General features: G+C 30.6%; 1 protein-coding gene across 7 annotated transcripts in view; it reads left to right on the forward strand.

Moving 5' to 3' along the window:
* LOC111640995 (sporulation-specific protein 15-like) overlaps positions 1 to 25,919 on the forward strand; it is a 169,466-nt gene that overhangs the window by 91,550 nt on the left and 51,997 nt on the right. For 4 of the 7 annotated variants that reach the window (XM_023387099.1, XM_023387098.1, XM_023387100.1 and 1 more), the window contains 6 exons: positions 573 to 657; positions 745 to 990; positions 3,598 to 3,693; positions 3,779 to 3,901; positions 4,876 to 4,953; positions 19,415 to 19,502. In XM_023387099.1, coding sequence (XP_023242867.1) covers positions 573 to 657; positions 745 to 990; positions 3,598 to 3,693; positions 3,779 to 3,901; positions 4,876 to 4,953; positions 19,415 to 19,502 — 716 coding nt within the window. Of the gene's footprint in view, positions 1 to 572; positions 658 to 744; positions 991 to 3,597; positions 3,694 to 3,778; positions 3,902 to 3,967; positions 4,697 to 4,875; positions 4,954 to 19,414; positions 19,503 to 25,919 lie in introns of those variants that run through there. The other 3 variants (XM_023387102.1, XM_023387103.1, XM_023387104.1) reach the window with 3 other exon arrangements.

Raw genomic sequence — 25,919 nt, forward strand, 5'->3', positions numbered from 1 at the left:
ATACCGTGGTGAGGAAGGTATCTTTATAACCTGTGCGTAACAGGTTATAAAGCGCGCGCGTGCGTTTTGTATATGGGCCTATATATATATATAATTGCTTTAAGACTATGCCGTATGTATTAGAGTATTTTCCTCACGTCCCCTATTATGATTTGAATTAGGCGAAGTGTCGCAACTCACAAGTATTCACGTGTGACACGTGTTTATGCTGCATCGCACAGTATTGTTAAATGTAAATATTCTAAGCTCCGTATACACTTTAAAGATCTACGCAGCCGGATGATACGCTGCATACGAGTATTTAGGTTTCTGATGGATGTGTTTTCGGTAGAAGTTAAGGGATGATTTCAGTAACAGTTTACGCGAACTGACTGCCCCATCCTGCTCGTTGTGGGGATAGTAGCAGCTTGAAACTCTGTAGATGTGACGAAACATGTAATCTATCGGAGAGCTTTCGGAGCGTGGCTCTCCGTGGGAAATTCAAAACTCATTTTACTATATCGTGACTCATAAAAGACCACGCGCTCGCAAAAAAGACGCTTTGTACTTAACCTTCTTTTGTATCATTACAGAAACGTGAATGGCTCGACCAGGTTCCCGAAACTGGACGAATGCGCCCACTTTCATTACGAGAATGTGGAATTGGGTCCGGTTAAGGTAAAAATATTTAGAACGACGTTTAAAACGCACAAAAATTCGCCCGAAATGGTTAAATACGCAATCATTTTTTTTGTACGTGTTTAGATGGGCCTTTACGACGAAAGACAGGATGCGGGCAAGGCAACAGTAAGTGGTCCCGAGAAGGAGAACGAATTGAGAAATCACTGGTTCTGCGTACGAGTCATCAGTAACGGTAGATTGTGGACGGTTCGAAGGAGTTACGACAACTTTCGAATGTTGGATCGCCAGTTGCACAGATGCGTCTACGATCGGAAATACAGTTTGCTACCCGAGCTGGTTCCTATAGAGCAACTCCAGTGCGACACAGAGGTGAGTTCTTCTTCCCCCTCCCCCGATCGTTAGTGTCTTTGGATCCCAGAATCCACATGAGTCAGTCACTGAGTCAACACGTTGCTTATCTTCGAGCGAGCCGGAGGGGGAATGAGAAAAAATCATTAATCTTCCGTCCCGCTCGAATTATGCCATTAGCGACGGGATTGTTCGCATAATTTAATAAATTTTTACTTCTTTTTTATAGGTTAGGATTATTTAAATGACCGTGACCATTAATTTAATACTGGAACCGAGCCAAGGGAGACACCAAAACAATATTCTAAACGGCAGCTTCGACTCTTTTAAGAATGGATCGAGTAGGGGGATGGAATATGTATATATATATATATATATATATATAAGCGGTGCCCGGGCCAATCCGTTATGTTTAAAGTCGAAAAACTCCAGATCTCCATCGTTAACTAGCGAGATAGTAGTCCTTTGTCCCGCCGAAAAGTTTGTACAAAGTCTGATTTTGCTTTCAAGGAATTAATTGTGACGTCGACTTTCCTCGTCCCACTTTCGACTGGAGCGTTACGCCGGACACACTTAACTTTCCCATGAATCATTAAGCGATCGATAGCGTGACGTGTGACGTTTCGGCGCGGGAGGCAGTAGAAAAGCCGGATCTGTTCGTTTCTCGTGTCGTATTGTCGATAGAACGCGGGAACGTTCCGTTCTGTGACGTTTTATGCCCATTGACTAGAGAACTCGGACGCCGCGCGGTCACCGTGCAAAGCGGTGTCTGCTGCCAAACTGGTGCCACTGACGATATCAAAGGATACCGCCTGATATTTTTTTTTGTGTGTGGGGCTCATTCACAGATCGGTAGGACGGGTGCCAGCAAGCGTTATGAATGACTTTTAACCGAGTGCCCGCTAGGGACGATACGAATTTGAGCTTCGCACCGCCTTTCAGAACGAATCTACAGATAAATTTCGTATCGATTAGGCGCAGGCGCGGACGATGCAGAAATCTGTCAGATTTTTGTATGGCTGTGACGTCATGTAAATTTAAAATTTGTCTTGGCTCAGTTCCAGAGTGCAATGCAGAGCGTGTGCCTTGTGTAATGTCTAGTGTTTCGAAGCTTCGTTCCGCTATACAATTTGGGATGTGTTTCGCGAATCTGGGTGTGAAAAATTTCTCTTCTCCTTCGTACACAAATTCTCTCTACAAACCACCCTCTCCATATTTGTAAAATACAAAATAGTTTTGCGGGCGTGTATGAAAATTTTCCTCCATATTTGATGAGGGTAACGCTGGAGACGTCAAACCACTCGAGTTTTGGGCGAAATTCTTTTACTCCACTTTACACTAGAATAAAATCGAACATATTCAATTTTGCTTTTAAAACGGTCCCCTGCAGTGGAGAATATTTAAGAATTTGTAGATTTTAACTGACGCAAAGGCTCCTTCCGGATTTTACTGGTGTAGAATGAAGTCCGGATCAGATCGTGACGTATAAGCCCGTTGTACTGTTTTCCTGTAGGCCGTGTTCCGGAGCCGGATCTGGTGTCTCGGGCAAGCTGTCATCGCGTACGACTTGCCTACTCCACTCTACCGTAGCACGACGCCCTTCTCAGACTTGGGGTGCGTTGCGAAGTGCAGTTTGTGGGTCAGGCGCCGCTGCATTGTTCTCCCCCACCCGACGAAATCCGTTGGATAGAATTTCGACAGTTTGACGCGAATGCCGGAAGACACCTGGATGCGAGACACGCCCGGTGAGTCGGATAGGGGTCGTTGATCCCAGCCGCGCGCGACCCCAGCTAACTGTCGAGGTCGAAGGTCGCCGCTGGTTCCGGGGTTCAGTTTTGATCGTGGTCACAGTCGCTCCACCGGTTCGAATGGCGAACGGTTGACAGTTTTGATGGCGGCTCTGTCCACCCGCTTTCCGATTTCGCGCGCGCCAAATTCGCTCAGACTGCGTGTCTAGCGCGTTGCTTCCCATGTTACGACATCGTCGGTCACGTGCCCGTTTTACCTCACCTTCTCGCGACGAAAAAAAAGAAGCATCACTCTGCTTCCCACAATCGTTAGGGGTAGGGCGCGTGCGGCGGCGGTGGTCGACACGACGCCGGGTCAGAGAGTACTCTGGCACGACGCTACAGTCTCTGCACGCTTCTTCCGTACGCGTGCGTGTTTATCGTTGGGAACCGATCCGTTTAACCGTGCGTTTACTTATTATCCGTGCCGGTTAGATCACCGATCGGTAGCACGGTCTCGAGGAGGTAATTCGAATAAGGAAACGAGGCCGGGACGAACAGACGCGCCTGTTTCACGAACGGATAAAAGGAAACATTGATCGAAAGGGGACGAATTAGCGTGCGGCTCGTTCGCGTATTTAGTAAATGCATGCATGCATGCGTTTCTTCGTTTCCCTCTTTCTCCGACACTCTTATGCATTCCGGATCGCGGCGTCAACTGGTACCAGATGTGCATCTTCTGGGAATGCACCGGTTTAATGTGCCAAACCGAAGTTTACACTCATCGATCGGTGCACGGAGGACGTTCACCTGTGCGTATCGAGCGGAGTTTTAAAACCCGGCAGACTCGCCTCCCCCTCCGTTTTGTATATACATTACATCTCTAATTGTTTTCTTTCAGGATTACCTTCGAAACACTTTGACGTCCTACTTGGATAGGTTCTCGGATTTGGCAGGTAGTCTGATCAGTTGCGGCCCGGTGCTCAACTGGTTGGAGGTGAGTTCGGCCAGTTTTGCGCCCGTTAATCGGGGGTGGGTTTGTTGTGGGTCTGTCCTAACGCTGGTTATTTCTCTCGCCGCAGCTCGACAATCGCGGAAATCGACTGATCGTACCCGACGAAGCGGCCATCAACACGCCTGCGGTAGCTGCCGCCTACGTAGTTAGAAGATATACGGCGCAGGCCACCGACGAGATATCCTTCGAGGTGAGTATATCCTTCTCCTCCTCATCTTCCCCTCTTGTCCGCCCCTTGTTAACGGTGTGGCATACGGATGGCGCGTACCGCCGGCCGGCCCACTTAGCGCGGTTCCGGGAAAGTTGATGACGTACTTATTTCTTTTTTTCCGTTTCTGTAAACAAATTTCGTCGCGCGGTCCTTTATCCGGCGGATGGCTCCCCCCAGCGACTTTTTTCCTTCTATCCCCCTAGTTTTAAAATTAGTATCACCCGCGCCTGGGACGGGGGAGGGAGTATAGGTGCTTTCCCTCGGAGAACCGGCGGGAGGAAGTTGTCACGTGACGGCCGCCCGCCATTTTGATGTGGATCGTGCGCCGTTCGATTCGTAGTTCGCTTACTCCCGGGTCGCTCGTCGGGAGATTGCAGCTTTGGACGTGTGCCAGTGTGTTCGGGACCTTTGCAGAATTGTTAATCGTGGGGCTACGTGCCGGTGGCGTGCCGTGGAAGAGATTCGGAAGAAGGTCGCACCGTCGTCCACCCTCCGTGGCTAGTTGGATCAAGGACGAATGCTTGCTGTCGCTGCCAGCTTTTTTTAAATTTTGTTTTGTACTCGGTCCGGAGCCAGGTCGTCGTCTACGAGTAGACCGTCTGGCCGTAAACATTTGCGAAATGGACGCCAAACAACTCCAGTGTTGCGCGTCGCCACTCGATTTCACACGAAAAGAAGGATGCTGTGAATAGATTTCTGCTCGAAGTGTACGTACGGATGCTCGAGTTTGAGTTACCATTCGTTTACTCGTCGGAAAAGTCGTCGTAAATAATGGCATTTATACGTTATTCCTTCTTTTTTCAGTAAATTTTAAGGAAGTTGGGGAGAGAAGTTTGAGTTGTTAAATCTTTTTCCCCATTCCTCGCAGGGCATGTTGTATAACCCCCTGCGGAAATTCTGCCCAGAAGAAATAGAATGGTTTTTGGGTTATAGTGTGTTTTGTTTTCTTACAGGTGGGAGACATGATTTCCGTCATCGACATGCCTCCTCCGGAAGAATCGACGTGGTGGAGAGGAAAGAAAGGTTTTGAAGTCAGTATTACTTTCGTTTTATGGTAATAGAAATTAGTAATTGAACAATCGAGCCGGATTGACTATTGGGATAGGATTGTCATTTGATTATTAGTATAACTAGAGTTTTGTTAAAAATGTAAAGTAAAAGAGAAGCTAGAATCACATAATGTGTCTTCCTTTGGCAGTGAGAAATACTGACATTTCAGTATTTTATAACGGTATAATGAATAATTAATTATGAATAGGAATTTATCGGAAATAAGATTTAGAATTTAAGTAACATAAGAATTTAAATCTTTGAATATTTCCTTTTATTTTATATGTAAGTAAATTTCAAAAACATATATATATATATATAATCTGATGCTAGTTTGCTCGTTCATGGTATTATTTAGGACAGTTTGTTTAGTTAGTTTTATTTATAAAGTTGTATAAGGTTAGATTAATTGGTGTCGTTAATCTAGAATGTATTCTCGGTCATCTTTGAAGCCGATTTAAACTGCTTTCTTTGCGGAACCATATACAATTAATTTCTCTGTAATAAGTTTTACCAAAAATTGACTCTCTTATAACCAGTAGATTTATGTAAATGCAAAGCAAAAAAATTAAATCTTAGAAATTTATAATATTTTACTTTATTTTAGTGTGATTTTGCAAAATGGAATCGATTTTGTCGAAATCGTGACATTTAAAATGAATATTGAGTTTCGTTCTGTACAATGTTTTACTTATGTTAAATCTTATTTAAAATATTACTATTGAATTTCATCATTTAGCTGACCTATTACCTTTCTGTTTTATAAGATACAAGATAATTATAAAGTTAAGTCAGTTCTAAATTGCATTTATTCTCTGTTGAGAACAAATTTAGCATCCTGTAACTTAGACTGCTGCTTGTTTGATCACGTGGTTGACTTCTAGTCTGTCGCCCAAAATCAAATGCGTTCTGATCATTTAGCAATAAGTGGTTTAGGAAATGGTTGCTTTTAAAGTTTGCAAATGATTCAGATAAATAAGATTTTAACTTTGCTTAATTTAATTTTTTGACAAGTTCAAGGTTAAGTTGGTGCTTAATTTCAATATTTAAAACATTTTTTGAAAAATACATGTTAATAAGCAGTTTCTAAAGTTAGCAGACTTAGTAACTGTAACAGATGTAAATTTATTCTGCTTAGTTTGCTAGTTTACAGAAAGATGGAAATCTGTCTCAAATACTCTTAACATTCTGTGTGTTGTGTTGAATGTAAAGGGTATATTTTAATGTAGCTTTATTTTAATTCGTTACATCTTAGGAATGGAATTTAGTTTAAGTATTCAGAGTTATTTTAATTCAATATTTAATTATAATGGAATTATTAACTTGGTTTCCATTCCAAGATACTTTTTTTTTTCTTGCTAATCTATTCGAGTATAGTTGCAGTTGTTCTCGTGTAGGTATGATAATTTTGTATGGCTAGTGGCAGTTATCCATTAGCATAACATTAATTGATATTCAGCTGATTTGGACCAAATCGATGGTTGATATGCATATTTATCAATGAAAATTTATGTTAGAAAATTAAAAGCCAAAACGAGTTTCATCGTCGTATTTTTTTAATAGGTTTCGCATCATTCGGAGAGTGCAATTATCCAGGAAGGGCTCGGTCCCGTTTGCCTTGGATCGGAAGCTCAACTAAACTGACTAAATGGACTTTCATGCCAATCATTTTTAAAAATTAATTAAAAATTTTTAAAAATATTTGACAATTAATATTTGACAATAAACATAATTTGACAAACGAAAATGAAATTCTGCAATAAAAACTTCAAAATACTATTATGCTTCTTCATAACACACAACACTTTTGTTTTAGGAATATGTATACATATAAAGTTATTTTCATTAATTAATGAAATAAGATATCTGTCCATTCAAAGACAATACAAAACAGTTTTGTTTATAGCAAAGATGGAGATGTATTTAATATTCAAACAATGTCAGATATTTTTTCCAGTATTATACATTGCTAATTGACTAATTGTGATTGTTGAAGTGTCATTCTAAATGTTTTAGAGAATTGAATTTGGCTGTCTGTACAAGAAAAAATTCAAACTAAGATTAATTAATAAAAGAAAAATAATTAAACCAGTTTGCAAATAGAAGAAATTTATATATATATATAGTCTTGTTGTATACATTTAATCACTTAGGTTAATTACTTATGAGTATGTCAAGGTTTTGAGTTAAGCATGTTTTAGAATGCTTAAAAAATCATTCATTGAAGGAATTGATGACTTCATTAAGTGAGTTAAAATTCAAATGACCGACTTAAGAGCCAAAACTAAAATTTATTTGTCTTAGAAATGTTTCTAAATCTTTTTGTTATCTTCAATCAAATGAAATTTGAATGGCTTTATGATTATTAATTTTTAAATGTGACAATAAAAAATTGGTTTAAGATTTTTTTTAGTTTAAAATGATCTGAATACATGAAATTTTAATTGTTTATATGTCTGCGAGTTGTCGTAATTGAAGAATATTTAGAAAAAGCGGTGTTTATTAGAATTCAAAGTTTTACGATGCTTTAAAGCTGAAAATATCCATTTAAAAATCAAGAAATTGAAAGTCTTATTTCTGCAGTGATGACGCCAAGAGAGTTTCGGAATGACGTAACACTAGAGCTTTAAGCAGTGACATATGCTATGAAAAAAAATATCATATGGCAACCATACTGAATTTTATTTAGAAAATTGCAGCCTTTTTTGTTTTTCATCATCATTTAAATAAGGAATTTATTAAAAAATTGTAAATAGATAATTTTAGAACCTGCCAAATTGCTTAAAAATTGAATAGGTTTCTTCAGTTTTTCACATGACATGATGTTATAATGAAAAAAATATGTTGATTGACCACTATATGAGTCTACTAATATATGAGTCTACACTATACTAAGTCAAACACTTATTCATCTTCAAACTAGCAATTAGAATATTATTAATAAATGTTTTTTGTGTAAAAATTTGATACAATTGTATTTATGATAAAAATGCCTTCTTATTTTTCATCGACTTAAAATTCTGAATGAATTTTTTTATACTGCTATATTAAAATTTATGCCCTGCTTCAACAAAGATAAACTGTTTGCTAGTAATGTAGTTGAACAAGCAAGTAGTGTTGGTATATATTTTTTTAATTTTTTTTTTTTACTTCAGTGATATTACTTCTATAATAATCGCATTATCTATGAATGAATTATTTATTGTGATGTGTTTATTATATAACAGACTCGAGAAATCTTGTCAATAAATTTTGTAAAAACTTCAAATAAAGCATTTCTGATATCACATTCATCTGTCACAGGTGTTAAAGGGGTCGGAAATCAATATAAAAAATAAATCTGCAGGAGATGTGCATATAAATAGTTAATGGTGTTACATCTTGCCCTACAAAGTTAGTTTCGGTGTCAGATTTCGTACTCTTGGTATCATTCAAAGATGGTTGATTATAGAGTGAAGTACTTTTTTATTTTGTTCTCTCTTTAAATATATAATTAATGTTAGTAAAATTTTGTTTAAGGTAAAGTTTTTAAAGGATAAGTTAGTGTTACCTGTTGGGGACAAAATTATATCTATTTTTTTTTTAATTAAATAAATATTAATGAATATTAGTAGCTAACAATATAATTTAGTTTCAGTTCTTCCTTTTTCTTTCGCTGATGAATAATAAACTTTAAAATTTGGTAAGTGTGATTGCATGTAACAAAAAACCCACTTGACGACCCTGTAATTATAAATTGTTGAAGTTGTGCATTATTTATGATTCTTTAATGGCTTCTAAAGATGCTTCTTTCTATTCAAAAGAAATATATTTAAATTTCAATGATCTCGAAATAAGTTCCAAACTTGTAGTAGCATTAGAGTTGCTGGTTTAGATTGATTTATCTGTTGATAGGGCCTGAGAGAGATGAGTCACAAATCCTGTTTCATACTCCTCTCTAAAAGCCATAAAAAATTATGATTAAAACAAATAAAAACAGATTTTTCATCACTTTTTGATAGAAACTTTAATTTTAATACTTTCATATTATATTATTTACATAAGAATACTAAATTTTCAGATTTATCTGCATCTAAGACCTAGCTAAATGGCTCTACTTGATGTTATACTTGATAAAGATTTATTTAATTAGATTTATAATGAATTAGACAAGCAGTTTTATTATACTGACAAGACTTGTGACAAGCATTCTTTAAAATATATTGATAGTGAATATGAAAATTATGTATTGTATTGTACGTACAAAGCATTTACAAATTAAAGATAGAAAAAATAAATTAAAAAATATCATTCCTTGTATTTTTCTTTTAATAAAAGAAAATGTTAGTGGAAAGAATAATCTGTATTTTCATTATCTCTATTTTTGTTGGTCAGCAAAAGCATATTAAATTTGTTCCAGATCATTTTAATCAGCTCAGTGTGAGGATGACCCAAAAATCAGAAAATACAAGAAGATTCATGTCTGATAGAATATAGAATGTGGCAAAGTCACAAATTTTTCTAGTCTTTTGATAGTTTTTGAAATAAAATTTCAGAAGTAGATGTCAATTACTTAGCAACTCAGATGAAGCAAGGTCATACTTGTTTAATTTGTTAATTTTTTTTCCCCTTTGATTTTAATGCATTTGAAATGCCTTTCAACACAAATTTGAACTAATGACAAACATTGGCACACTCTAACAGCTGCTAATCTGTAATCTATTGCTTTTGAATCCTTTGGCTTGATAAAATTGTTTGCATAAAACACGAGTTCTCCTGGTAGTTATAAATGTTAATGAATACAATTTCTTAAAATAACAAAATATATTTTAATATTGCAATTTAGTTAACAAAAGTAATTGAAATTTTTCATAAAGTTTTATATTTAACATATATTTTATTTCGTTAGATATTTGTTGAAGCTTTAATTAGTTGATATTACAGATTTTTGTGCCATTGTCATTTTGATAGTTTCTAGAGGGATATTTCAAGAATCATAAATTTATATGTGGTTTATTGGAAAGTTAATGGATTTTTTATGGCATTTTAAACTTTATAATGCTCTTATTTCAGAAATTAAATTTTTTATGTAATGTATACTAAACAAATATTAGAAGAAACTTGTTTTAATATCTAATAGGCCTGTGCAATGATTGATAAATAGCAAGTTGTGAATACTAAGTAAAAATATTCTGTTGAAGATTGCTACATTGTTGAGATCAAGATAATGTTCCTATATATTAATATTTAAAGTCAAAACAAATTTTATTATTTGTAGGAATTAACCTCTATACAAATCAATTATAATTGGTTCTGAGGAAAGGTTTCAAATTACTGTATGTTTGTTTGCCATTTCTCTTACTTGCCAACTTGCTCATGCTAAAATGGAGGTACAGACATCTTGTTACATAAAGGTATAGAATATAGTAATCTTCATCACCTGAATTTGAAAATAGGATATAATTTTTTGTCTGATTTAATTAGATCTTGCACGAATGTTGATTTCAATATAAATTGCTACAGAAAAGTTTATGGAAAGCAATTTTTGTTTAGTATTTAAACTAATTATAAAAATTTAACAAACTGATCATTTCATGCACAGAGCTTAGAGAAAGGATACTATGGTTAACTCTGATTAATTGATACTTCAGCAGTCATTACACTAAGTAATGATTAATATAATATGATTTTCAAGGTAAAATTATATGAACTATTTATGTGATTGATTTATGTAAATATTGATATAAATATATCAATATTTACACATCCTACAATTAACACTATGGATGTTATTATCTTAAAACAGTAGGTTCTGTATTAAAAGTTTATTTTTATTAAAGTTAATTTGCCAAGTTTTAAAGAGCTAAACTCTGCAGTATCAAAATATTTATTGAAACAGCATTAATATATAAAATAGTACTTCTTGTGCATCAGCATCATATGCTTATCGGAACCTATATAAAATTTTGAATTTCATTTAAAAAAAGGCTGAAAATATATTACTTTTAAATGTTAGATATAATCTAATTTAACAGAAGCATTTTTTTTTAATAACTTGCTAATCATAGAGTTGTTTACAAATTGGTGATGAATGTTTATCCAGTAGTTGATAAGACACTTCAATATCAGCTGTACTGTGTAATATACTCAGTTGGTAATATTGTTCATTAGAAAGAAAAGTGGTTATCGCTGAAATTATAGAATAAAAAATAAACAAATAAAGTATGAAAATTTATTATTCTTTGATAGAAATCTATCTCAGTTTGTTTTATAACAAATTCTGACCATTCTTAGAATAATATATTTGACTTTTTTTTAATTAGTATAGTCTCTCCTGTTATTTTAACATAGATTACAAAATTATTATAAATATGTACGATGTAAAACTGGATTAATTAAGTCCAACACATGTAAATATCCAGCACAAGTTACACATAATTTGTCATAATTCAGCACAAATATACTACAAAATTATTTTTAAAAATTAATATAACTATTACAATAACAGTTAATTGTAACATAACAAATAATAACATAATAATAACATGTATTATTAATTTAAAATGAATTTAAACCTTTAAATTTATTTATGTGAACAAGTACAGGGCATCCAAAAAGTTACTGTGTAGTGAGAAATTTGTAATCACATTAGTTATATGTATGCCATTGCATACAAGACCATAAGTTGTATGTCACGTGTTTCCATTTTGCAGTAGATAATGTTACTGCTTGCTGACAGATGTTCCAGTTTTTGGAAGATTTCTTTTCCAATTACATAATCTCTTGCAGAATCAGGCCTAATAGGTCTCTGGACCTCACTTTCCCTGAATTTGGAGCCTCTGGGAAACATTTCCCACATTTGCTGTAGAAACTGCAATAACATACATAAAACTTTACTTAAAATTTTTCCACTGCACAGTAACTTTTCAGACACCCTGTATATCAGAAATGAGTGTGTATAATACACATCAGCTTATAGTAAAGTGCTGATCTGTTTAGCTAATAATATAAGTAATTCTCAGAGCTTCTCTGACACTGTTTGAGTCAACACCCACTAGAAATCTGCCCTTATGTTGATTTTATTTGAAAGAATAATATTTTTGTAAGATCTTGGTAGTCATTGATAGTTAACATCTGAAAATATCAAATTATCTTACAAAACAGTGCGATGTGATTGTTGACATAAACTGTAACTTTGAACTAGATTATTCTTATTGAATTCTATATTTTTTTAGTGTATATGTTTTTAATATTTCATAAGATAGATTTATAATTTAATGCTGGTATATTTGTTTTATTAGTATTTTAAAAGCTAAAGAAGCTCATTAAAAACTTTAATTTTTTTTAATGATATTTTTCTCACCTAATTGTTGATTATTTAATATATTTATAATAATTTTAATATTATATATATAGGAATTCAAAAATCTTGGAAACTATCTTAAATGTAATAAACCAAAATGGTATATGACATACTTGCTGATGTATTTGTTTATAGAACAATCTCTAGCAATGTTTAATTTAACTGTTCTCATTTTTATTATTTGAAGGTAAAATAAATAAAAGTTTTTAAAGGTTATTTTAACAAAAATATTTAAGATTTAACTGCAAATACTGAAAATTTAAGATTTATTTAGTTAAAGCAATATGTTTGGAGTAGAATGCAGGCCATTTTTGAGCTTTATGATTCATACAGTTAATTCACTAGAATATGAAATACCTGAATTTATTTATTTTACGTTGTTTTTATTTTTAATAGTATTCTGGGATGAAGTTTTGTTTTTTTATCCCCCTGTCATACAAGTGAATTGAAATTTGTATTCATTGTTATTTTAGTGTATATAGGTATATTAAAATTAATAAAGTTTGAACACACACTTGATATGAAGTTATATAAATAACACGGTAAACAACTGTTTTCTGTTTTGTTTTGTGTGTGTTAAAGGCTTTTATATAAAAATAAACTACATATGCAAATAATTTCAATGATGTATTATTGTCTTTCCAGGCAAAATTTTTTAAAGTAGTTTCAGTGCCATTTACAGTTAAACTAGTTTTAAAAAAATTGATGATTTTAGTTGTAATTTGGTTGTTAATTCTCTATAAAATCAATAAGTCAAATAATATAAAGTTTAAAAATGTTCGTCTCTTGTTTCTAAGAAAAACTTTTAGTTACTTTTAATAAGAAAATGAAGGTTTAAAGAACTTAAAAAAAATATTACTCCAAATGCAATTAAAATAAATTTATATTTAAAATCTGCACTTTCAATACCTCTTCAGTAATTTAATTTTGTTTAAAATTGTTTTTTAGATGTAACTAAGCTTCCGAAAATGGCAGAAAGTCTCAAAAACACTTGGATTTTAAATAAAACTAATGCAAGATTTCTGAATTTATTTACATGTTATATTGAAGAAATTAACCTTCTATGTTCCTTCCATATTTTTACAAAATGTCTTTAAGATTCTTCCTGCACAGATTTTAAAATTACTCATTTGGTTTCAAAAATTCTATAAATTTTATGTATGATCCTTGTAATTATATTAATTTCATATAACAGAAAATGAAAGTATATTTTAATTCTAAAGAATAATATAAATATATCATGAATAGCAATTATACTTCTCTGAATATCATTAATATCATTGTGTTGCATCAAATCACAATCTCACACAATCAAGATTGAGTTTATTGCATTTTAATAATAATAATAATAATTATTATTATTATTATTATGCTTGGNTCATCATCATATCAGCATGCTCTAAATATCAGTACATAGTGTTTTATATTTAAAGAAGTTTTATTAATAAAGTTTCTGTAAAAATTTGAAATTATAAAACATAACAACCCATTAATCATTTATATGAAAGATATGATTGATAGAGTTATTTGCCGTGATAACATACAATTGAAGTTTTTGTTCATGAAATAGTTTGTGTCTGCCAATGAATGTACTTTGATTTTTCTATAAATGTTCTTTATCATAATTTTTTAGAAGTAACTGTTTAGAATCAATTTTTTAAAGAAAAAAAAACTGGAAATATTGACTGCTACATAGCTTTTAATAAAATGTCTAGCATTTGATAGTTTTTATTTTCTTAAAAAATTGTTTATTCTTAAAATTTATAAGAAAATTAAAAAAGAATTTCTTTTCATTAGAAGTTAACAGAAGAAAGTACAGGATTGCTTCATTTTTCTTCATCCTATGTTCTTTTCACACCTCTGGAATAAAAACAGTCTTACAGTGGAGTTGACCTTTTAGTGTAGGCTTTTATCTGCCTCAATACGTAAAACACGTAAAAAATTTTCCATTGGCAATGGCTAAAATATATAAATTAACATGCATAAAACTAGTAAATAAATATTTTGTTGTAAATTTTAAATGCAATTATTGTCTTGGCTATTTACTTGTTTTATTAATGTTTTTTTCTTAATTGTTTAGTAGTCTGTTTAGACTATTTACTGTATTTAATATTTTGACTTAAATAATCATTTTAAATGTTTTTTGTGCAATTATGACTCTTCATTGTGTAGAAGTTGACTGTATATACAGGGTGGTCCATTTTAATTACTATGCTGAAAAAATTTGAAAAATACAAATCGTATAAAAAATCATTGACCAAACATAGAGGGCCACAATGTGAGACTATGTTTCATCATGCTACAGTTGGTGATAATGGGGTCGTCATCTTAAATGGGAATCTCCATTTTTTATTGCTTATTATAATGATTCTACATCAGAAACAAACAAGCTTTTAAAATATTTCTTTGAGAGATGCAATTAACAGAATTTATGCCACCACCACATATTTCACATGTGGATATCTGTGAACTTAATTTTTAAAAATGGAAGATAACATCATCATTTGATTTCTACTAAGTCTAACAGAATTTATTGATAAACTTAATCTTCTAAGAACAGAATTGATAAAGTCAGGACTGTTGGAAATTTAGTATTGAGGCTTTTTTTTTCTTTTTTTTGAATAAATGAAATACATTGTTTCTTTATTAATAAAAAGCATTTTTAAAGAATTTATTTTTTGTTAGTAAAAATAACATTAATTTACATTTACAGGGATAGAACCACTACAAGTCTCTAAATTTTCTCTGGGCTTGGAAAGTAATTCACCTATCAACTATCTTGGATATAATTCCAGTAATGTTTGAGATAAATGAAACAATTAATTCTTTTTATATAGTTATTCATATTAAGGAATTTAGACAATGTAGGAGAGACAAAAAGATGAAAGATGAATTTAATATGTGATAGTTTTAATACAGTGGTGCCTTAACTTATGAGTTTAAATTGTTCCATGACGGAACTTGCAACTCAAATTACTCTTATGTCAAATAAATTTTTCCCATTCAAATGAATTGAAATGCCATTAATTCATTCCAGACCTCCCAAAACACAGCAATTTTTTGTTATGTGTTTTTAAATAAGAAAAATGTACTTATAAATAATGAATATTATATAAAAACACAACAGAATGTACTGCAATAAATTGGTTTTGTGGATGTTGTAGCATTCACTGCATAGATAAAGAAAGAAAAGATGGAAAATTCAAGAAATGAGAGATGGTGGCACCACACACAACATGGAAGTGATCGAGTGACATAGGCATTTCCATGCCTATATCACTCGATCACGTGTGCAGTTTTCTATCTTATTTTTCTTAATCTATGGTTTGCTGTGGCATTCACTGCACCAAATAGCAGTGGGATAGCTGAAGCTGGCTCGTAACCTGAATTTTAGCTCTCAAGTCAAAAAATTTTATTGAATGATTGAAAATAAATGTGTATTGCATAATGAATGTTGCTAGTTTAATTTCCAGAAAATTTTACTGATTTTTGTAATGATGTTTTCTGTAAAATTACATGCAATTACTTTCAATATTTTATAATTTGAAAAAAAATCTCTTAAAAGTTGTAACTATTTTAAACTCTAGCCATTTAAAGTTATTTAGCAATATTTGTCTTTTTTATAAACTTGATTTATTATAAGGAAATAAATATTTAAAAAATATTTGTAAGAAGTTATTTTACAAATACAGTAATACCTCGGTTTTGGTTTTTGTCGATTTTTTCCGTAAAAAATTTGCCTCAGATTTTGTCAGCTTGCTGATGTAACCTCACTGCTAATTTTGCACAAACAAAGGATGACTCACAAGTTTACCTCCTTGCTCAGTTGTTTCTCATTGTGTGAGCATTACCCCTGCACATCTATCCAAACAATTCCATTGCTTTCCTTTCCTTTTAGCTCCATCATAGGAAATACCATAATAAATGTTCATTTATTCTTTACATTAGTCTTTTATATTTATCTAATTTAATTTCTTATTGTTTTTAGTATTAAACACTATATTTATTTTCTATAAAATGTGTTTTTGGTATGTATTTTGGAATGTCTATAATGAATTAATTGGATTTACATTGATTAATATGGAAATAATTGCCTTGGTTTTCGTTGGTTTCGAATTTCACTGATGGTTATTTTCAGACAGATTATCAGATTATTGATGAAAACTGAGGTATCACTGTAATTTCATTCAAGATCTGTTATAAGAAATTTGACTGATAAACAGATAATTTTCATTGTATAAATATTTATCTATATATTCATGTATCTAATCACAGTACTTGAAAATAAAATGTTAATATTATTTTGTGCGTACATTTTTCTTTACAAGTATTGTTGACATATTGTTTACTATTGTTAATAGCCAAACTAATCTAAATCCAGATTATTTTCAGGTTACAGTTAAGCTAATTATTAATAGATCAAATTAAGGAATTTGATCTGAAGGTATGATGTCTTATTCAAAGATAAATAATTAGAAATTACTTTTGGATTTTAATTAATAATTTAGAAAAAGGAAACTAGTGTAGCTACCACTGCTTTCCTTAATCATAAACACTTATTTTCAACAGAATTATAAAATTATTATATATGGAGTTAACGGTAAGATCATAAAGTGAAACAAAGTTATAAAAAAGTAAATTGAGTGTGCATACTGATGAGAACCTAGAATAACGTTATGTGATCTTTCCTTATTGGCTTTTGACCTAACTTGTACATATATTTATATTTTGTGGAGTTTAACTAAATAGTAAGCATACATATTTATAAAAGGTATTAATTTTTTATGTGCATTATACTGACTTTTAGAAAAATTCAAAGCACATACATAAAATAGAAAACCATTATCATAAAAATGTGTGGGGTTTTTTTTTTGCTATTTGCGTAAAACAGATATTGCAATTAAATTAGTATTATTACTGTAAGTTGTTTTAGAAGAATTTTATATGAAAATATCTTTCTCTTTCTCCCATCAGTAGGAAATATCATTCCAAAATTAAGTATAAAATCAGAGCATCCTCAAGGAACCCAAAAATTGCTAATTAGTTTAAAAAAAAAACTTAATCAATGTTAATAAATTGCAATTTTTTATAATTAAAATTTTAAATGTTATTACTTGATCTTTTCTAAGCTTCTTCGAGCATACTCATATAAAATTAATATGCATTTCATCATCATATCAGCATGCTCTAAATATCAGTACATAGTGTTTTATATTTAAAGAAGTTTTAGTTTTTTAGATTATGGAACAAATGCAAATTTATGTCTTATTCTGTAGCAATTTAGAATAAATGATTCTTAGAGTCCTTGAAGAAGTTCTGATAATGATCTGAATTATCATTCTTTATATGAATCTTGTAAATATGTTAAGTTTTTTAAAACCATTCTAAAGGAAAGCATGTGAACTTGGATTGGAAAAAAATTGCATCTTTTTGTTTTCAGTAATATCTAAGTGTGATTACTAAATATATTAATAAAGAAGTACTGTATTTATTCTAATAAACAGCATGCTGTTTGTAACTTTTTCATCTAATAGCTGTGCTGTTTACTAGAAAGCACTTGCTATTAGAGGATGACTAATATTTCTATTCTTTGGAAATTTGGTGCAATTATTATACAAGGGCAACTACGAATGGAATAAATCTGGCAGCTTTATTTTGCTTTCTTGTTTGAACAACAATGCAATACTCCATGCAGGCACACACACACACACACACACACACACACACTACTCTTGCCTTATATCAAAGTAAAAATGTTGAATATAATGTGCAATTTTTTAGTTTACAGTAAGTCTTTTAATAGACAGTGCACTTACTATTATAAGATGCTAGCTACAATTTTTTTCATCTTACAGCTTAGGTTAATTCCTATACTAAAAGATGATTTTTTATAAAAATAAAAGTTTGTAAGAATGTTATCTTTGGAATTATATTATAATTTTGCTATTTTTAATATCAACTAGATTTTATACTAAAAGTCAAAAGTAATATTAAAGGTTGTTATTTTTATTGAAAGAAATAAAAGATATAATGCACTTTTAAGTATTTGACAATTGTCATTTTAAAATTGCCACATTGTCCTATTTTTCTAACTACATTTATAGCTAAAGAAAAAAAAATCACTGTTTTTTTTAAATATATATGTATTTTTATGAATATTTCCTCTACACAAACTCCTAATTTAATCTGTTTTGTGATGTGTTGGTTTTGAATTAATATCCTGTAATTTTATATTTTGGGATCATTAATGTTCATCTTCAATCTTCATTAATTTCTATTAATGTGAAGATGTAGGAATGTTAAAATTTTTATTGAATTTAATAGAAATTATAGTAATTCAATGTAATAACTTATATTGATTACATATACGTCTCTTTATTAAAAATGATTAAATTAAGGAAATTTACATTGAAATCATCAGCAAAACTTGTTATACAAATGTTATTGGCTGCTTAAGCTGTTGTCATCAGATTCAAAGAGTGAATAAATTCTCATGCACGAAGATGTTCTAGAATGTCATTAGCCCTCTTTGAATTATTAGATCTCTTAGGATAACTGCTAAAAGTAACAAAATTTCTTTGTTTGTATTTGCTGTAATTAAAGGATTCAGTATAAATTTATTATGATAAACAGTTTAGTTACATTACACTTTTTATAAATTGCAAGTTGCATTTCTTCGAAATATTACTGTTAGTTTAAAATGCAATCACAATGATTTTAATTCCTTTCTCAGAATAGATGCACTTAAAATCATTTGAGGCTCATCACAAAAATTTCTGAGTAAAACTAATTGTGATTCTGAAAATTTCATTGATCTTAAACTTCCTTAAATTTATTAATATTAAATTGGAGGAAGGAAAAATAATTCTGTGGTTTTGATTAATTCAAAATTAAATTTTATGGATATAAAATCTTTTAAAATAAATTATATTGAAAATAATGTGTAATCAGGTTTATAATTCTTTAAAACCAGAACTGGTTTTAAAGAATTATAAATTTTGATTTGGCAATTTGTAATAGATTAGAAGAAAATTGGTTTATTAGATTTTAAAGTCTGAGGCAAATTTGTTAATTAATTATTTTTGTTTTGTGTACTTTAGGTTGGATTCTTTCCTTGTGAATGTGTAGAAGTCATAGGAGACAAAGTACCTCATACTATTAAAGTACCAAAAGCTCCGACTAAACCAGGTTTGTTTAAAATACGTATTTAAAATTTAAGGTTTTTGTCTTGAAATATTTTAACACTGCTCATGGAAAGCTGTTTCATTAGTATGCTAAAAGTTCCAGTTTCATACCACATTCATCAAATATACATCTGATAAGAAAATACAGTAGACCCCCCTATAACGCGGTAGATACGTTCCTCATTATACGAATTTCGCATTGTAGGAATCCTTAAATACATGAGCCAATTGCAGCCTGGCATGTGTGCAGTTTAGGGACTACGGCTGTTTGAAAGGTTTTCTTCCATAAAATTAATCGATTCTAGACTAATTCGACTTAACATTTCCAAAATATGTATAATTTTTTGGGAATAATCTGTATAAACTATGCTATAAGCAAAAAATTGTAGGATTCCGAGTGTGCACCATTCGACGTTGTCATTGCTTAAGCTTGTGTTTGTTGCAGAACAGTGCACTAAACGGCAGCCGTGATTTCTGATGTTATTTTTCTGCGAAAACTTCGTTGAACTTTGGAGACATCATTAATATAAATAATTTTTATGGCTGTTGAATAAGATATGTTTCTTTCACAAGAAATGTATAAAATTACAGTACTGTATTAGACTTACAGTACCTAATTTATATACTGTACAGATGATAGTAAACTCAACTTACTCGTCTAGTCGTTACTATATACTTTCCGCCGTCCATAGCATGGCGCTGGACGGCGGAAAGTATATATATAATTATAATAAAGTTACAATAAATTAAGTTAATATATAATTATATATACAGTACCTAATTTATATATAATTAATATATAATTATATGTACAGTACATAATTTATATATAATACTGTACAGACGATAGTAAACTTAACTTACCCGCCTAAACTCTTCGTAGCGTGGTGCTGGACGGCGGAAAGTAGTTCAGCTGCTCATCCGCGATGACGTGTTGACGATGACGTTTTACCGCGTTTTACGAGTCCCTTTTAGCGTCTTTATATGAATACCGTTGCAATTTTTTCGCCGCGTTATAGGAATCTACGTTATAGGAACTCGTGTTGTAGGGGGGTCTACTGTACTGTGATTTTTAATTAGAAAACAAAGTAGTTTAGTAATGCTGTTGCAAACTGTTAATGATTATTGTTATAAGTTTTTATTAGAAAGAAAGTAACTGTTATAAATGACTAAGATAAACATTTTAAACATTTCCATAGTTACGTTCCTTCAAGAAAAACTTATACAAATTGAGAAATCAGAAATTAACACGACTAGTCCAAGTTTTGAATTCTAATTATAAAAGCTCTTTTATGTTCAGATAATTGATTTATTTACTCATTTATTAAAGAGAATAAAAAATTATTATTTCTGGAATGTTAGAGAAATAAGCACTGTTTTATTCATAAGCAATTCTGTTGTTACTTTAGATTATTAAAGTATGGTAGAGCGTCGTTTATCCGAAAGTTGGTTATCCGAAAGAATTCCAAATTTAAATTTTTACTAGTGCTGTGGCGCTGCAATCTTTGGCTATATCTTGAGCTACTCCAATATTTTTTTGTTGATGTGTGTGTTTTAGCTGGCAGCACTGACACTTTTGTGTGGTGTTTTTTTCCGAGGACTGTGTGTCATGCTGAATCGAACGTTTTTGATACTAGATTAACTTCTAAAGTATAATTTTTTTTGTTTTTATTTTTCAATATATATATTTTGTTTGTAAAAAATAAAGAAATAACTTTTAATGATACAATAGCCACGATTATTATTTTAAAAAGTTTACATTAAGCTTAACATCAACGAAAATTCAACGCGAAGCAACACGCAACGGAGAAAAATTTCAACATGGGATAGGTTAATAATTTTTTCGTACCTAATCGGTTATCTGAAAAATAAGTTATCCGAACAATCCCAGTCACCAATTGATTCGGATAAACGACGCTCTACTGTAATTTTATTGTTGAGAGTTTGTGATGTTTTCTTGATTTAATACAGTCATTTGTCATTTCATAATTGTCCAGTAGTAATATGATAATGAAGCTGTAATACTATGATAATGAAGCATAGTAGCACTGAAGCTTAGTGCAGTTCCATGCTATCAGTTTACTGGGTGTGCCAGGAACACCTGATGGTTTTTTAAATAATATAACACTTCAGGGTAAAGGATAAATATTGCTTTACACAGATATATATTTTTTTAATGGAGAATGGGTGTGTAGCACTGTTAAGTCTTGAAAGCAACATTTTGTAATGACCACCATGTCCTGCAAATTAAAATTTAAAAACTGTCAAACGTCTCAGGAGCACCCTGTGTAACTGGATCAGAATATAATTCATATTTTTTTATACAAAGAGGAATAAACTAACAACATTATTTCATAAACTAACTAATTAACATAGTTATTCTTAACATACCTACCAACTTCCAGTTGCCATTTTTTGTAACTTGTATAAAATTTATAATTTAGAATAAAAAATTATTGTTTTTCCATTTTAAAAGAGAAACTGAGGAATAATTTGTATTAATTATTAATATAATTAGTTTTTTTATTTGTTTTAAAATTAAAGATCATGTATGTTGGTTACCACAAAACACACTTGACTGAATTTTGTTTGGAAAAAAGTTAGTTTTGCTCGTTGAAAAATGTGCCTTATTAATGAATGTTGTTATAACTCTTAAATAAAAGGAACAATTGTATGAAAGATCAAGATAAACTGGCACTTAAGGAATGTCTATGGAGTTATTGCTGAAATGTTTTCCTAGACATTCAGTAAGCATCTGTGAATGTTTGGCACCGATTTGCTTTTTCAGCATAAGAAACTCAATCATTCTCTTCTTATCTTGATTACTGTAATTAGTTTCTCAGATAAGGAATAATTGTAATTTGACAAAGATAAAAATGTAAACGATTTTTTTTCCACTTTCAGAGAAAAAATAATTGTATCAACAATTAAAGAAAATACTACAAGAATCAAATATGATATTCTAAAATAATAGAAAAATGATTTATTAAACTGGATAAACAAAATAATAATTACTGTAAAGTTAATTTTGATCTATGAAATTATAGTAGAGCATGAATTATCCGAAACAATTCGGGACTGGGGTTGTTTGGATAACTAATCATGTATGAAAAAATATATTAACCATGTTGAAATTTTTCTCCATTGCATATCACTTTGTGTTGAATTTTTGTCAATGTTAAGCCTAACGAAATTTTTTTAAAATAATAATCGTGGCTGTTGTATCATTAAAAATTATTTCTTTATTTTGCACAAACAAAATAAATATATTGAAAAATATAAAAACAAAAAAAATTATATTTCAGAAATTAATGTAGTATCAAAAACATTCTGATTCAGCATGACACACGTCCTGACAACTCACTCCTCAGAAAAACACCACACAAAACAAGCAAAACTCTTTCTTTTTCTGGGTTTATCTGGAGATGTCAGCTACTTGGGCTATATTCTTTGATGAGCTGAAGCAAAACACCACTCACAGTGGGGGAAAAAAGCCTTGTTCAAATACTGACATGTCCTTAAGTATCTTCTCGACATGTGTCATGCTGAATCTGGACATTTTTGATACTAGATTAACTTCCAAAATATAATTTTTTTTTTGTTTTTATATTTTTGAATATATTTATTTTGTTTATACAAAATAAAAAAATAATTTTTAATGATACAATATGGTCGTGCCAGTGCTGCCAGTTAAAACACACACACCAACAAAAATAATATTGGAGTAGTCCAAGACATAGCCAAATATTACAGCACCATAGCACTAGCGAAAATTTGAATTTGCTAACTGGATCTCTTTCAGTTAGTTAATGTTTCGGTTGATTGATATTCAGATAATCAATATTCTACAGTATATCTTATTGAATCAAAATTGATTAGATTGATGTTAATTACTAATATAATTGGTATTAGTAAAGAATTTTGATTAAAAATTTTTATATTAAAAGAGGAACTACATGTGAAGTCTCCAGATTCTTGGCTTTTAAAGATTACAGTAGCATCATTTTATCAGCAGTTATTTTTACACTCAATATATTAGTATGCTATGATATGTTATACTTAAAACTTTTATATTGTAAAATGTAATTTTAAAGAAGTGTTGATATTATTTGTATGTATTTAGTTGTCATAATTTAGAACTTGGCCATCCAATTTATCTGTACTTGTAGAAGAGAATAGGATGGCTGAGAAGAAAGAAATAAAAGCAGCCAGTTTGTACAAGAGAGGGTCTTTAGAAGAGAAAGGAATGTAGATTGGAATACTTTTTCCTTCTCTGTAAAGTACTGCTTTAACCATATTTCACATACATTTCTTTTTATTTTCTGACAATCTTCTCTTATACAAATTATTCAAGTAAATTTCTGAATTATAATGAGTGAATTAGTTGTTTTCTTGCAAAATAAAATCTGCTTAAAAAGACAAAAAATCAAACATCATTTCATAGCTTTTTGTTTTACGTTTAAAATGTGTTTTTTATTAATAAATATAACTTTTAAACACTTCTTCCTTTAAGAGAAACTTCCTTGACATAACATAAAAATTAATAAATTTTTCATTTTTATGCTTATTACATAATGACATGTTATACTGGAATCATATATAATAGAGCATTGATTATCCGAAACGTCGGTTAACCGAAAGCATTCCAGTCGGCAAATTTAAATTTTCGCTAGTGCTGTGGCGCTGCAATCTTTGGCCAACAAAAGATATTTTTTTTTGTTGGTGTGTGTTTTAGCTGGCAGCACTGGCGCTTTTGTGTGGTGTTTTTCTGAGGACTGTGTGTGGTGCTGAATCGAATGTTTTTGATACTAGATCAACTTCTAAAATATATTTTTTTTTGTTTTTATATTTTTCAATATATTTATTTTGCTTGTAAAAAATAAAGAAATAATTTTTAACAATACAATAGCCACGATTATTATTTTAAAATGTTTACATTAGGCTTAACATCGATGAAAATTCAACACGAAGTGACACGCAACGGAGAAAAATTTCAACATGGGATAGGTTAATATATTTTTTCGTACATAATCGGTTATCCGAAAAATAAGTTATCCGAACAATCCCAGTCACCAATTGATTCGGATAAACGACGCTCTACTGTATATCAGATAATATGATTAATTATTCATTCTGTAGAACTTTCTAAAATAGAATCAGTAAATTTTTCAGTTTTCATTGACATATGCAAAACTATACAGTAGAGTGACTTGATGGTTTTTGGACATTGAAACATTTATATACCAATATTTAACTATATCTGAAAAATGATAAATCAAAATTTTTAATTAAGTCTTTTATTTATTTATGAATATCAAGTTATCAGGAAAACATTTTTAAATTTTTAATCAAAATTTCACCCGTTTATTCATATTGTTATAAAACAGTATGCATCAGTCACAATTTACTTGGCATTTGCATTTCTTCTGTATTGCTGATTACGGGAGTAAATAATTGCTGGAGATGAATTTTTCTAATGGAATTGCATATATTACAACAAAAAAGGTAAAAGCCTTCAACAAAAGGTCATCTCTGCAAAGAAAGACTTTGTTCCTTGTGATTGGACATGACAGAAAGAAGACAACTTATTTTTTTGGGATTTTTAATTTTTAGAAAAAATAATACATCAGCCATTTTAATTGAAATTGTAATTGAAAAAGTAATACATTAGAAATAAATGATTTATTCTTTCATGATTATTCTCAAATATTAATTTTATAACAAATTGAATAGACCAATGTATTAATTAGAATAAAACATCGGAATAAAATAAAATCAACTTAAAAATGGTCTTTATGAATCTACTGCTAATTAATAATACAGTAAAACCTGCCTAAATGGGGAAAAGTTCTTTGAAATGGAGCAATTTTCTATGTTGAAAAAAATAACCGTTTAAAACAGCAACCTGCCAAACTGGAAAGAATATTCAGTACTGTACAGATCAGTTTACACAGGTTTTACTATAATAATTTTTTATAAATAAAGTTAAATTATATTTTAAAGACTTTATTTAATTAAGAAATGAAAACCTTCACTGTTCAGCACGAAATTTTTTCTGGGATAAACATTTTTCACTAATTGAATTAGCTATTTTCAGATTCCGATATAACACAAAAAACAAACTTTAATGTTTTTAGAACTTCAGATATAATACACATGGGCACAATTTTAAAATGATTTAAATCTATGAACATTGCTGCATTCTACTCATGTATACTTAAAAAAATTACAGAAAATATAATATAAATTTAATTAATTAATTATGAGATACAAGCATTTAATAATATAATAATCACTATTCTTTGGATATAGTTTCTGAATCTCTCTGGTTTATATCTGTCTCTTTTAAACTGTGTTTGTAAATATGTTAATGTAATATCCTCTGTGTTATAAATAAGATGAATACATATAGGATAATTAT

Source organism: Centruroides sculpturatus, unplaced genomic scaffold (genome assembly GCF_000671375.1).
Source record: "Centruroides sculpturatus isolate CEXI.00-Female unplaced genomic scaffold, Cexi_2.0 scaffold187, whole genome shotgun sequence".
Taxonomy (NCBI): domain Eukaryota; kingdom Metazoa; phylum Arthropoda; class Arachnida; order Scorpiones; family Buthidae; genus Centruroides; species Centruroides sculpturatus.